Raw genomic sequence first — 13,375 nt, forward strand, 5'->3', positions numbered from 1 at the left:
AAGCCCCTCCGGATGCAGTGGCCTGGCAGTGCCCCAGGTGCCGTCCCGCTAGGCGCGGTCCGGCGGCAGCTCCCACCGACCGGCCCCTGCCTCCTCCTTCTCCTCCTTCTCCTCCTTCTCCCGCCCCGCTCCGCGCAGCCGCGCCCGCCGGGGCGGAGGGTCCCGGGGGGAGGGTCCCGGCGCCTGACGGTGCCCCGAGGCGGGGCGATGATGCGAGGCCGCCGCCTCCGCGCTGCCTGCGGCCGAGGGGGGAGCAGTGGGACGAGGCGCGGGGTTGCTGCCGCCGCCGTCGCCGCCTCCGGAGCAGCGAGAGCCGCCTGCGGAGCGCGGGGTGCCCGGCCCGGGGCCGCCCGGTGAGCGCCGCCGGGGGAGTGGGCGGGGGGCGCGCAGGGATGGAGCCGGTGGCTGGGGAGGAGGAGGTGGAGAAGGCGGCGGAGCCGTGGCTGCTTCTTTGTGGCAGGAAAGTTTCGGTGCGGCTCGGCGCGGCCGCCCCGCTGCCTGCGTGCCTGCCGGAGAAGACCCGTTCCCCGTGCGGGGCCCCGCCTGCCCCGGGCCGCGTCGGTGGTGGGGGGTGTTCTCCCACACCTCCCTCCCTGGCACCGGCCTCCCGGCCCCTGGCAGTGCCATCTTTGGGGCCCGGGCCTCTCGGGAACTGCGGCGGGGACGGGGAGCCGAGTGCGGGTCGATCGGCCAGAGGGGTTTTTTGGGGTGTGTTCCGCCCCGGGTGCGATCCGGGCGGAGCGGGGGAGCGATGCTGAGCCGGTGCCGCCGGGGTGGGCTGCGGGAGAGGCGGGGCGGCGGGCGGGGGTCCTGCTCCGGGGGGGCGCCACGCCGGATAAAAGTCTGGGAAAGCAGCGGTCGGTGAATCGGAACTGGAGCGGCGAGGGGAGGCCGGGCAAGGGGCACCCGGACCCCGGTGCGCATCCGAGGGGTGCTCGTGGAGCCGGCGTCGCTCGGCCCCGCTGCTCGGGACCCTTTATGTAACGCAGCCCCGCGCCCCAGCCGTGCCGGGAGCACGCCTGGATCGCTCCCCTCGCCAGGCAGCGTGCTCGCCTCGGCTCCCGCGCCCGGCATGCGACGCCCGCCGGGTCCGGGCCGGCGGCTGCGGCCGCTGGAAGGAAGCGTCCTTGGCTCCGGATAGCAGGGAGGGAAAGCGGTGAGGGAAAAGATCCCGTGTTCTCCGTGCGTGCCCCCGGGTCTTGCAGGGGGGTCTCGCCAGCCCTGCTTGGTACGGATGGCGGCGTGCCCAGCACAGCGAGATTCAGAGGCATTTAACAACTATTGTAAGAGGAGCTAATCGGACGCAGGCTTTCAATGTCCGGATCGTGCCTTCTTTACGTGTTTTCTCATTGAGGGTGTTGGGTTTTGTAGTTCATAAAACCGACAAACATCTCTAGATACCAAAAGAAGGCAATCCAGTGCTCCATTAGCATTCTTTCTTTCTTTCTTAGGAGAACAATACAGGCTCACTGTAAGCTTGCCCAAACATGGGCTGCCTTTTATTATATATTGGTACAGTGCCTGGTGCAATAGGTCCTCTTTTGGCCGGGTTCATATGCGAAGCACAAGTGAAAACTGAGTGGCACACTGCTAATCATGATATATTCGTCACAAATACCACCTGCCGTCAGGCTGGGTTTTCACAAAGGGAGAAAGGTGGAATGCTTTGAACAAACCCGGTTCCTCTGTCTGTTTGATGTAGCAGATGCTTGTCCTCTCTGGTTGACCTTGGAAACTTGCTTGGCTCTTGAAAGTTACGTTGTTCAAAGTGTCTGGTACTTTTTTTCTTTAATGTTGGTGTCTGTGTATTTTTAAAAAAGAAGCTAACAACTTTGTGATTGGGTTGAAAGCTTGTGTGACGTCTGAGGGTCCATGGGAAAACAACTGCTTGTCTGCATTTAAAGATGACAGCGCCTTGTTGTAAAAGGTTGCTGTATGGCCTTGGTCCTACAGACCTGAGTATACCTTAGCCTGAGGAGATACTACATAAAACCCATCTGTCTACTTTGGGCATTTACAAAATGAGGTCTCCTTTGGTGGGTTTTCTCATCTGAGGCATTTTTTTATCATTGCTGCTTATAGGATGTCATATTTGATTTTGCAAACTTGAGATTGCTCACCTCAAGTTTATTGCCGTTTTAATCCGAAGGTGCAATAGCAGAAAGCTTTGTATAAACAAAGCTTTAGCTTTTTGTTAGCTGGAGGAGGAGGGGTTGGGTTTGTTGTTAAGTGCAAGCCCAGTTTGAGTAATGTCTTTTTTAAATATGCATATTTATTGAAGGAATTGCAAGTGGGGAATGGAATAGAATTTAACTTGTGTTCCAATAGCCTTTTCAGTCTCTGGTTCTTGTTTCAGTGCTGGTTGAAGTACTTGTGAAAATTGTTCAGCTGCGGGAAACATGAGGTCACAGTACATCACAGCGCCCACAGTCACTGTCCTTCTGTTCCTGCTGTGGATCCCATCATCAACAGGCTGCAACAAGGCTCTCTGTGCCAGCGACGTCAGCAAATGCCTGATACAGGTATGAATCCTGTGTCCTCCATCTGCTTTTGAGTGTTCAAAAAACAGTCCTGAAACTGCATCCTGAAAAGATACAAATCACTAGTATTTTATGTTAAATAGTGTCTCTTTAAAGAGGTTGTCCTACCCATATAAGTGCAGATCAACAACCATTTTATAGACAGAGAATACCAAGTACTTGTTTATATGGACATGTTTCTTCTTTTTTTAATTGAAACTTTTTCAAGCCAAGGATTACGTTCTGTCTGAGATGTTCCCCTTGACCTTCAATTTGTCCAGTTCCCTAAATCTCGAGCAGAGGGTCAGGAGTTGACACCTGATGCTCTCCATAGCATCAGGTTTGTACAGTGAATTAAAAGATGCCTAAAAATCAACCCAAATACTTATGAGCTGAATTGGTAGGAAATAGATGTTAAGTTCAGATGCTGCTTTTCACGCACTGCCTGTCTGTACAGAGAAAGAAAACAGAGACCAGGTTGCTCTTCTTAGAGCAGAAGTTAAGAGATGTGGTGTGCAGCAGAACAAAAGGGCCTTTTTAGCAAAATGACAAGCAGTTCTGGTAGCTACCAAGTATTTTTTTAGCAATGGTAAACAGAGCATGCTTCTTGACTCCAGACTCAAAAAGGAGGCTTCATGTGGTCAGCTGCAACTTCTTTAAAAACAACTGTTTCCTATTGCCTCTTTGTAGATTGGAAATGCAATAACAGAGAACACCAAGATCATATGGCAGTAACATGCAAGTGCACTTACTGTAAATGCATGATCACAGCCTGAAAAGAGATGCAGAGGTATACTCAAGCATTTCCACGTTTACTTCATTTCACTGACTTCTGTTTAAAATTTGTCTGGGTTACAAATAAAAACACTTGCCAGATTCACAAATCCATCCTGTGGAATGAAGGCTGACAGTAGGCTGAACCATCTTCTTTCTGGGTTCTGCACTGTCTTTGCTTTAAAAATAAATAAAAAGGAAATTGCTGCTTCTTCCAGCCCCACCACGGTCTGTGGAGCTGTTAAATAGAGGGGCAAGAATGAGACTTCTGATTTTTACCTTTTCAAACAGAACTCCAGTGGTTTTGCTGTCATGTTGGACATTGTGCACTGCAACAAACTGATGCATTTATAAACCCTTCCTCTTGCATTTTTAAAAAATCAGCTCAAGGATTGAAACCTGTAAGAAGTAACTCCTAATTGTGGCACTGGAAGTACATTGCACTTAAATAGCAAATCCAGTGGTACAGATTTGTTGATTCAGGGGAAAGTTGTTGGTCAAGGTGCTGGATTTCAGCCCTGGAAGCTGTTGGTCTGCTGCTTGTTTTTCTGTAAGCAAAGGGAAGAACAGGGAAGATGTGTCTCCTTTTGTGGTGCCACTGATGGAGTCCACCATCTATGAAAGAACAGATTTCTCCTCCTTGAGTAATCATCTCTTATCGAGTCAAGCTTGAGACAGCAAGCATTTAAACTTTATTTTTATGAGCTAGTCTGAACAGAGCACAGGCCAGGAGGGGTGGAGTTAATGTTACTGGAGTCCTTACTCAGCTGGCAATAAATGGCTGAGGTTCAGCAGTGCATGGAAATGGCTCATACAGCTGTGCTTTCCTTGGATTATGTTGGCATCTCTGTAGCAACACAGCACTGTACATGCAGAGAACCAACTGAACTGCTTTACTCGTGGTAGGTGTGCTCTCTCTTACTATGTACAAGTGATGCAGAGCCCCTTTTTAAAGCATTTCCCTAAAATCAAAATCACGTGCAGTTCTCTGAGACCCTAAAGTAGCCTAGGCAATGTGAGTTGTGTGCAGTTGCAGGGGAATTACACTGTTTCCACCATCTGGCTGCTGTCTTCCTGCACACAGGCCTGACTTACCAGTCAGTATTCATTCTTTATAGAAGAACAGATCAGGTCAGACTAGTCTGATTGTGGATAGGAAGTATCCTAAAGCTTTGACTTAAAGCAATTGTCATCTTTCTTCTTGGTTTTGTTTTTGGTTTTTTTGTTTGTTTTAAAACTTCAGTGCTGTTGTGGCAGAAGTGTTACACTGATATATGAAATGCGTGTTCTTTCCTGGATAGGTCTGCAAGTAGAGTATATCCATGTACTTTTTTTCCCCTCTAAACTCTTCTGGAGGAATCTGAACTTAAAAATAAAATGCCACATTGAGGGAGGTTGCTTGACTGTTGCATGACATTTTTCCCTCACCGGCTTTTATTGCTGTTCAAGTTTGGCAAAATCCGTATCTTGAAACCAAGATAATGTCACTCGGAGACAAGTGGGGGAGCAAACAGATTGTGAATGTTTTCCATCTGCATCTGCGTGCAGAGAGCGAGGCTGCCTGTCCTGGAGACAGAGAGACAAGAGACCTGCTCTCTCAAAAAACATACAGTTAACATAAATATTTTAGCCAGCATGGCAAAAAGTCAGTACAGTCATTACTGCCACTCGTTAGGAGCTGGTCTGCTTAAGGGTGGTCCCTACATAAATATTTATTTTGTTAGATCCAGACCAGTGCATGAGATCAACAACTCGCATGGATTCAGCTTTCCCTTTGCATCTTGGGCTCTAGCTTCATTGGTGCTCCTCTTTTTTCCATAAGCAAAGGCCTGTAAGAAAATAGCTTGGGGCATCTCTCTGCATAAGCTCAGCCTTTGCTAAGAAACTTTGTGGCTTCCTGTAGTTGTTGATAGAGTTGTGGGTAAGACTTGGGAGTGTAGAGAGTGAGTCCACAAAATTAGTTCCCATCAAGGCTCTGGCCGTAGCTCCTTCCCATGTCCCTGGGACCGGGGAATTGGAGTGCAGGAGTGACTGTTGCCCAGGTGGAGCCCTGGGAGCACACAGAGCGTGTGCTGCCGTGTTTATTGCAGCACATCTGCTGTTGACTTGGCCGCGTGGGTTGTTTTGATGTTTCCATGTGTGGAGGAGATGAAAGGGCCAGTTACGCTCGCTGGGCGGAGGGGAGGCGCATATTGTGTCCTTGCAACACGGAGGAAATCCTTGAAGGCAGAAACCTCGAGGATGAGATGTTCCCACAATTGTTCACAGCAAAGGGGTTTGAGGCGAGTCCCAGGTTGGCTCTTGAGGTGCAGAGCTCCCCGCAGGAGTCAGGCTCGGGTGGAATGTCAGTGCTGGGCTGGAAGCTGAGCTTTGCTGCCTCATCTGCAACAGTGCTTTAAACTGTTGCTGTGCGTAGGAAACAAATGGTGTTATGATTCAAGCATGGTTTTACAATCCTTCTAAAGAGAGGTTGTTTTATGGAGAAAACAGGATTTTCTCTCCCGAACTCTACAGACCTTCAGCCACCTCAGCTGGTGTGGTACTGCTCCAAATTAAAAACTCTTTTCATCTGTCTTTTTTGCCTCCTGTTAATCCTGTGTACAAACTTGTCAGCCTGAAAGGGTTTCCAAGACATTTTAGCCCTGTGGTATGAAATAAACGCCACTCCTTAACTTCAGGGCTTCAGCATCTAAAAATTACTTCCAGTGTGTGTTTTGTAGCTGCAGTATGTAACCCAGTTGGGTTAACAAAACAGTTCTGGTTGGTTCACTTCCAGGAGATTTTCTGTTATTAAACTGTTCTAGGAAAAAAGGCTTTCTTTCACTCCCCCTTCGTTTCCAATGTCTTCAGGTCCTGCTTCTCCCTGCACCAAGAAAATTCTCTCTGTAATTTCAAGAAAGCATTGAAAAAAACCCGGGTGTTAAACATCTTCTAAAAATTTTTGTTAGTTCTCTGGAGCAGGAGTACCTTTATTGTACAAACATGCCTACTTCCTACTTAATACTGTATTTTTAAACTGTGAGGCTTGTTTCTTGCCTAGCAAAATACATTCTCCAATGCACCTTTGGTAGTTCAGCTTGGGAAGTTGCCAAGCTGTCTTATGAGTAATATTTTCTTCCACTGACGCCTCACCACCCCCAGCTATCAACAAGGAACATTCCTTATTCTGCCTTGCTTCACCCACGTCTCATGTAAGCATTCTTTTAAAAAGATGTATCCTGTACCAGTATCCAGTGTGGTTGAGTCAGGCAGGAGGACTCAAAACTGGTTAAGGAAACCATGGATGTGCAAACAGATATGTAGGAAAACATGCAGTTATTGCCCCGAAGTGGCAGAAGACTAATTAATTTAAGTTGTTCTTTCCTCCTTCCTCTCCCTCCAGCTGTAAGAAATAATAATAGAAAAACAACCAAACAAACAAAAAACCCCAAACAGCAACAACAACAAAAAAACCTTAAATATTGCATTGCTCATAAGCCCTTCCTGTAAAAACAAATTTATTGCAATAATAGTAGGTAATCTTGCTGTCTCCAAGTCAGTACTTACACACATGGATGCTAAGCAGAATTTTTTGTTACCAGGTTGCAAGTGCAGAATTTAAGGTTACATTTCATTCCCTGAGAATATTCTTCCATAAAACTGAAACAACTTTAGTTTTGTGAACTATCTGGCTTCTATTCATGCATTATATTTAAAAGTTTAGTGAGAATTGCCTCCTCCCACATGCTGGCCAGTTGGTGTCTTTAAAATGTAAAAGTTGTTTGTCTGGTTTTACTGTTGGAGAATAAATAGGATATTTTTAATGCTAATACATATTAGTATTATTCTCTGGCCAAAGTAACAGTACTTGTGGTTATTTTTAAAGTTGTTTTATTCAGGCTTTTTTATTCTAATTGCTGACAAAATCTGTTTATCAAATGGTAAAATAAATATTTTATAAATGCATCATTAATTCACATAAATCATCTTTCTAAGTTTGTGGTGTCTCCTCTTGTGGAAAAATGTACATATTTTGTTAATTGGCCTGTTTTTCATCTTTTACTTGGAAACAGCACAGTTTGTGTGGAAACAGTGATAGGTGCCATTCATAAATTTTGAGGATGAAAAAGTAATAAATCTCAGTAGTTTTTCACTCTGTAAGTAAAAATTCAATACTTATGAGGGCTGCCTATTGCAGAAATGTGTGTGGAGCAAGGGTTCACTCTCGATCAGTCAGTGGGGCAAAAGGGTCACAATCAGGGTTTCTCATCATTAGGTATCACAAACAATAGCTGGTGAATTTTGTTTCTTTGCTGGATTCAAGACAACTTGTGATCTGGGATGAAGGGAATGTGAAAATAAGGAATCAGTGGATTTATACTTCATTAGTACAGGAAAGTAATTAGTAAAGGAAGATCAGGGGTTGTACATCATCAGATGCAAAACTGCCTTGCCTTGCCTTGCAAATGTGCTCCTGACATTTGGTATAAAAATGCCTCCTTTCTCCCCTACCTTCTGCTTCTTAACAATAGCAAGCAAAGAATTATTTAAAAAGTGGAATTTTGCCCCTTGAGATTCTTCCCAAGGTGCTTCAGAAAGAAACCTCATTTTGCAGGCAACACTGGTGCCTGCCTGTAAGGAGAGGTGCCCCTGACCCAGCTGGGGTGGAACCATGGGTGGAGACTCCAGGACAGGAGAATTTCAAACCAAACCACCTCCTGCCCTTGCCTTCTGTCTGTGAGCATCTCCTGCAGTGTGTCCCTTCTCTGCCTCTGGATAATGGGATCAAAGAGTGGGGATGGGCATAATCTTCTCCCTGACCTGGTGTGTAACAGATTTGCCGATGGCCTTTCCAGTAAAGCCAGGGGTGGAAAGATCCCATGGTCAGTGTTTCCAGTAACGGGATTTTGTTTTCTCCCCAGTTGTGTGTAATGTGATAGTTAGACAGACGTCATCAAAATCTAATTCTTAGACAGGACAACCAAAGGGACTTCTTGGCTTGTCTGTGTTTTGTGCTATGATGTAATTGAAGGCTGTGAATTATTGTCAAGTAGCCACAGTCTTTTGGCCAAACCGGAATTACTAGTACGGATTTGAGTTAGAGGGAAGGAGACCGCCTGGTTTTTAGATTTTCTTCATCCATGTAGGCTTTTTCCATGCTTTGAGGTCCACAAGTGTGTGTCTCGAGCAAGACTGCTAAACCAGTGGTTTTGAGTTTAGGTAGTACGAAGAGAAATATTTATGCTTCCACTCCTTTTCCATCTTTTTAGGTTATTAATGGTTAAAGAAAAAATACATGTGTAGGTCATTTCACTTTCTAGAGGCTCTAGAAGTCTTGTATAGGTATCCCAAGGTGTCAGTTTGGAGGGATGAAGCATATGGTTGTTTTCATAGTAGTGAAAATGAATCATCTAGATGTGGGGTGGGGGGAAATCTGGTCACTAATGTTGTAAATGGAGAGCGATGTGTGACAAGTCTTTGGAGATGCAGAAAATCCTGTGGTCAGATGACTTAAATGGGTAAGTTCCTTTTAGAATCCAGGGATAGGTGTGATGGTAGACATCATGCATGTCTTGAGTGGGCACATGTGGCTTACAGGAGCTTTCTTTTTTAGCTAAATTATAATGTACGGTCACTATTTATATATAAAGAAGCATCCTTCTCCAAGCTTCCTGTTGTGATGGGAAAAACATTCAAGGAACTTTTTAGATTTAGGCATGCACAGAAGTGCACACACTTTTCCCATGAATAGGATTTTTTGTCTTTTAAATGCTTGCTTCAGATTTCTCTTCAGAATGTCACCTTTAAGGAAAAAAAAAATGCAAACTTGCAAAAGATCCTTTTGTAAACTTGGATTGGTTTTTGGCTGGAGTTGTTTCACCGTTTACTCACTGTATTAGTGTACTAAGCTTTTTTAATGCCCTAATTTCAGTTGTGGCTTGAGGAAAAATCACTCTGCTGTGTAGTTATTTTACATCTGGGATTGCTGCAGTGTAATGAGTGTCTGTTGATTCCAGGAGCTGTGTCAGTGCCGCCCTGGGGAAGGGAACTGTTCCTGCTGTAAGGAGTGTATGCTCTGCCTGGGCACACTTTGGGATGAGTGCTGTGACTGTGTTGGTAAGTTTGCGTTTTGGAGGGGGGACTTCACACTTTTTTTTTATTGCTTTCTCCTGCCACATGCTCAGCTCACAGTCTTAAAATAGAAGTAAAACACTGGGACAGAATCTGTGCTTTAAGCATCTTACAGCTCATTGTGTGGGTACAGAATAAATTACTGTGGAGACCCAAACATCTGAAGGCTGTGTCTGCTCTATGGAGCTGGGGGTGGCAGTAGTCCAGGTATTGCTTGTTAAATGTCATCATAGCTGATTATTAACTTTGTCTCCCAAATATAAAACTCCTGTTTGAATTGTCATCTTGAGGAAACTCCATAGCACCTGCTTTGTGGGGTTGGATGCTGTGTGAACGTTTCTACTTGTAAAGGATGCATTGACAGGTACAGCACTGAGACACCTTTAGGACAGAGTTGGGACTACTAGTAAATATGCATGGCCTAGTGTTTCCACTGTTCTTTTATTTACAAAAAGAGCTCTTTATGAAGGGTAAGAAAGAAGCAGACGAGGTCTTACTATAGGACTAGATGACAGTCTTAGAAAGGACACATTGCTGCTGACAGGTGGTAATCAGAGTCCCCAGATCTTTGCAAGTGCTGTCCCTGCTTAAGGAGGTTGCATTCTAGTTCTGTTTCTTGTTTAATATGTAAAAAAATTTTGTCTTCCTGTGGTTGTTGTAAGTCTCCCTGTGCTTCCAAAATCCTGGCTTCCATGAAAGGGATACATCTTGAATGTTGTACCTGTTCTCAGCTTTTCTAGATCAGTTTTCTCTGAATCCATGAAAATGATTAGTGTCAAAATACCCATTTTCAGTGCAGATTACTTCCCTAGTTTAGAACCATTATCTGCTGTAGAAAGTAAGGCATAGTGTACTGATCTCTAGGCAGAGGAAGAACCTACCTCTTGGGATTGTGAAGTCCACACATGAGCTTCTTTTCATAAATCTGCAGGTGACTCACTGTTCTGCAGCTCTTTCCCATAGTGTTTTCCAGGAGAGGAGTTAACAAAGTTTCAGGTTCAGTTTCCCAGTACCAAGTAAATTAACACTGCTCCTGATAGTGAAGTCTTAATTCTTCTTTGGGTGCCTCAGATTCCTTGCCTTTTTGGATTCTATGACATGGTCCTATTCATCTTCTCTTCAGGGTAGGAGCATCTTTGCTGTAGCATTATTCAAATGAGGAAACAAGAATACATGCCATACCTAACTCCCTAGACACAGCTCTTTGCTGATACCTGAGCTGATATTTAAGTTTCTTTATAAGCTGACCATGTCTAATGTAAAAGCAGACAGAATGTTGTGTCTTACAGATCACGTCTGCCTTGAGGTCAGGAATTACCTCCTATCCTCCACCATTAACTGTAGTGGTGCTCCGTGTTTTGTGTATGTTCTGTCCCTTCTCTGATAGGGAAAAACATGCTGGAGGAAGGAGAGCAGCAGCAAGTTCCCCATTCCCTTTGAGTTAAGCTCTTCTAGTCACTTGTGTAAAAGCTTGTCTGCTTCCAGCATTTTAATAGCCCATTTCTGCATCTTCTCATCCATTCCAAAGCAGTAGTGTAGACATGTTTGATCCTTACAGGCTGCTCATAAGTTAAACTTTTTGATTTTCTTTTTAACCAAAGCTGCTATTTTATAATATTTACTACATAAAAATATAATTATAATTCAAATGCTTTTAAAAACGCTAAGAGTGACGGATCTTTGTGGATAAGCATTTACCCATTAAACCATAACCAATGACTTTTTGGTACCATCTTAAGGTAGTATTTTCATACTATATTGATATGCACACAAATTTGTATACATTCTGCAGGATTATGGTAAATAATCTTGATGTTATTTTTTTTTCCTCTTGTGTGTCCTTTTTATCAGAAAAATTTATTTTCTGAATCCTACCTGGCAGAGGTCTGGTCTGACAGGTCTAGAAAGGCCCACTGGTTTCTGTTTCACAACCTTAATACAATGACATCAAATAAAGCATATATCCCTTGATGTATCTGTACAAAACTCTTCCCTGGTTTGATATCTTCCTAACTGATTTTCATGTGGGCATCCTTTATTGCAATTGTATGGTTAATACAGTGCTTGTTAAAGTATTGTTAATGTTAGTGCTTACTAAAAGGTGGGAAGGAAGGGATAGGAATTTTTTATTAAAGCACTGAGTCTAGAAAGGTCCATGAAGAACAAACCTAATTGAGAGGAGTAGGAAAACAATCATTTACAGTAGGATGTTTGTGTAAGTGGAATTATTTTTTAGTACGACCTGAGGTTGTTTGGAAAAGAGGCTTATTTTTTTCCTAGTCTGTACTTGGCTCACCTTTTTATAGGAGCAGACTGCTGTGGAGCATTCCTATTACCAAATGCTAGTAATGCTAACCACTTGCTTAAGATTTGCTAGATCTCATGCTAATCACCATGGACAAACTTCCCTCTGCTTGGTTCACTATGGAAATCCATCTACTTAGGTTGAGAAGATTATGGGTTTGTGTAAGGCTCTAGTTAAACACAATTATTTGTGAAACTGGAGTCCTAGTGGATCTACGGGGCAAGAGATACTTCTCTGTGAGGCAGGTAGACTTTGAACATTCATATCTCATATCACTTTTATACTTCAGAAATTGGTGTGCTTTGCAGCTGTAGCTGTCTAAACCTGTGTCTGTGAAACTACCCGAAATTATATCCAGATGTCCATGAGGAAAATGGATTTGCCTGTCTCTTGACAGGTGACTTCTAACAGTTTTTTATGGCTCCTGAGTTTAAAAGACCTATGTCTTTTAAATAAAAGATAATTTTAAATTTTAAAATAAAAATTAAATTTTAAAATAAAAATTTTATTTTTAATCTTGTTTTTTTCCACAGAATGGACTTAAATTGAGATGCCTTTCAGTTTCATTGTTGGTAATAAATGTTAGTGTTTAAATGGTTAACGAAAAACTGGCTCCGTCATTACATATCAAAAACATTTTGTAGGAGTTGGCAAAGTGAAAAAAGATTACAAGGTTTAAAAAAAGATACTGCAGAAGACGTTGAAAAATAAGGAAGAAGTAACCTAGAAATGAGTATTTTGCCTGTTGTGGCCCTTCCAGCTAAGTAGCAAAATGAGGTTCATCTTGGCTGTCTCTACACAAGTAAAGTAATTCAGACTCATGCTCTGTCCTGATAGTGATCTTTGCATCTCTGGCAGATGACTAAAAAGATCTAGTGCACTGCTGCAGCAGATGAAATGAAATACTTGAATTGTGATCAAAAGTTTCACATACCTCAGACTTACCAAGATACTCCCTTTTTTCAGTCCTAACCTTGCATTCCAGGTTTATGCTCCTATCAATTATACCGTGCTTTGTCTCTTCTCCCAGGGAAAACAAACCTTCCACTGAACCCTCCATTTTCTAAGCTGTAATGCTAACACTGAAAGGGAAACAAAATGCTGTTTAGATGAGGTTTTTCTTTTCACAAGTCAGAGGTGTGTTTTGTAGAAATCTGAGCAATCCGAAACCTGCTGTTATGGAAGGCTTGTCCTGCTGTTTTTGATAGCATTTCTGCTACTGGGCTGAGAGTGGGATAGATATGAAAGAATTCTCTTGTGTTCTTTTCAGAAAAAAAAAAAAAAAAAAAAAAAAAAAAGAGCAGCAATTTTAATTCTCTTAATATTTCTGCCTGTTCCAAGAAGAAGAGCTTGGGGGGTTCTGTGTAATTTATTGTTTTCTTCCTCTGCAGGTATGTGCAATCCTCGCAATTACAGTGACACACCTCCAACATCCAAGAGCACTGTTGAGGAGTTGCATGAACCAATTCCTTCCCTTTTCCGGGCACTGACAGAAGGGGATACTCAACTGAACTGGAATATTGTTTCCTTCCCTGTGGCAGAAGAACTATCACACCATGAGAACCTTGTCTCCTTTTTAGAAACAGTGAACCAGCCACAGCATCAGAATGTCTCTATTCCAAACAACAATGTCCACACACCTTACTCTAGTGACAAAGGTAATGAG

At 43.7% G+C, this 13,375-nt stretch overlaps 1 protein-coding gene across 1 annotated transcript in view; it reads left to right on the top strand.

Annotated features, from left to right (window-relative positions):
* Positions 1-164: 164 nt before the first annotated feature.
* TWSG1 (twisted gastrulation BMP signaling modulator 1) overlaps positions 165-13,375 on the top strand; it is a 22,473-nt gene continuing 9,262 nt past the window's right edge. The window contains exons 1-4 of the mRNA XM_086892244.1: positions 165-353; positions 2,357-2,522; positions 9,290-9,389; positions 13,101-13,367. Of these exons, the coding sequence (XP_086748370.1) occupies positions 2,400-2,522; positions 9,290-9,389; positions 13,101-13,367 (490 nt within the window). The 5' untranslated portion in view covers positions 165-353; positions 2,357-2,399. The remainder of the gene's footprint in view (positions 354-2,356; positions 2,523-9,289; positions 9,390-13,100; positions 13,368-13,375) is intronic.

This window comes from Cyanistes caeruleus, chromosome 1 (assembly GCF_971803275.1).
Source record: "Cyanistes caeruleus chromosome 1, bCyaCae1.hap1.1, whole genome shotgun sequence".
NCBI classification, from domain to species: Eukaryota; Metazoa; Chordata; class Aves; order Passeriformes; family Paridae; genus Cyanistes; species Cyanistes caeruleus.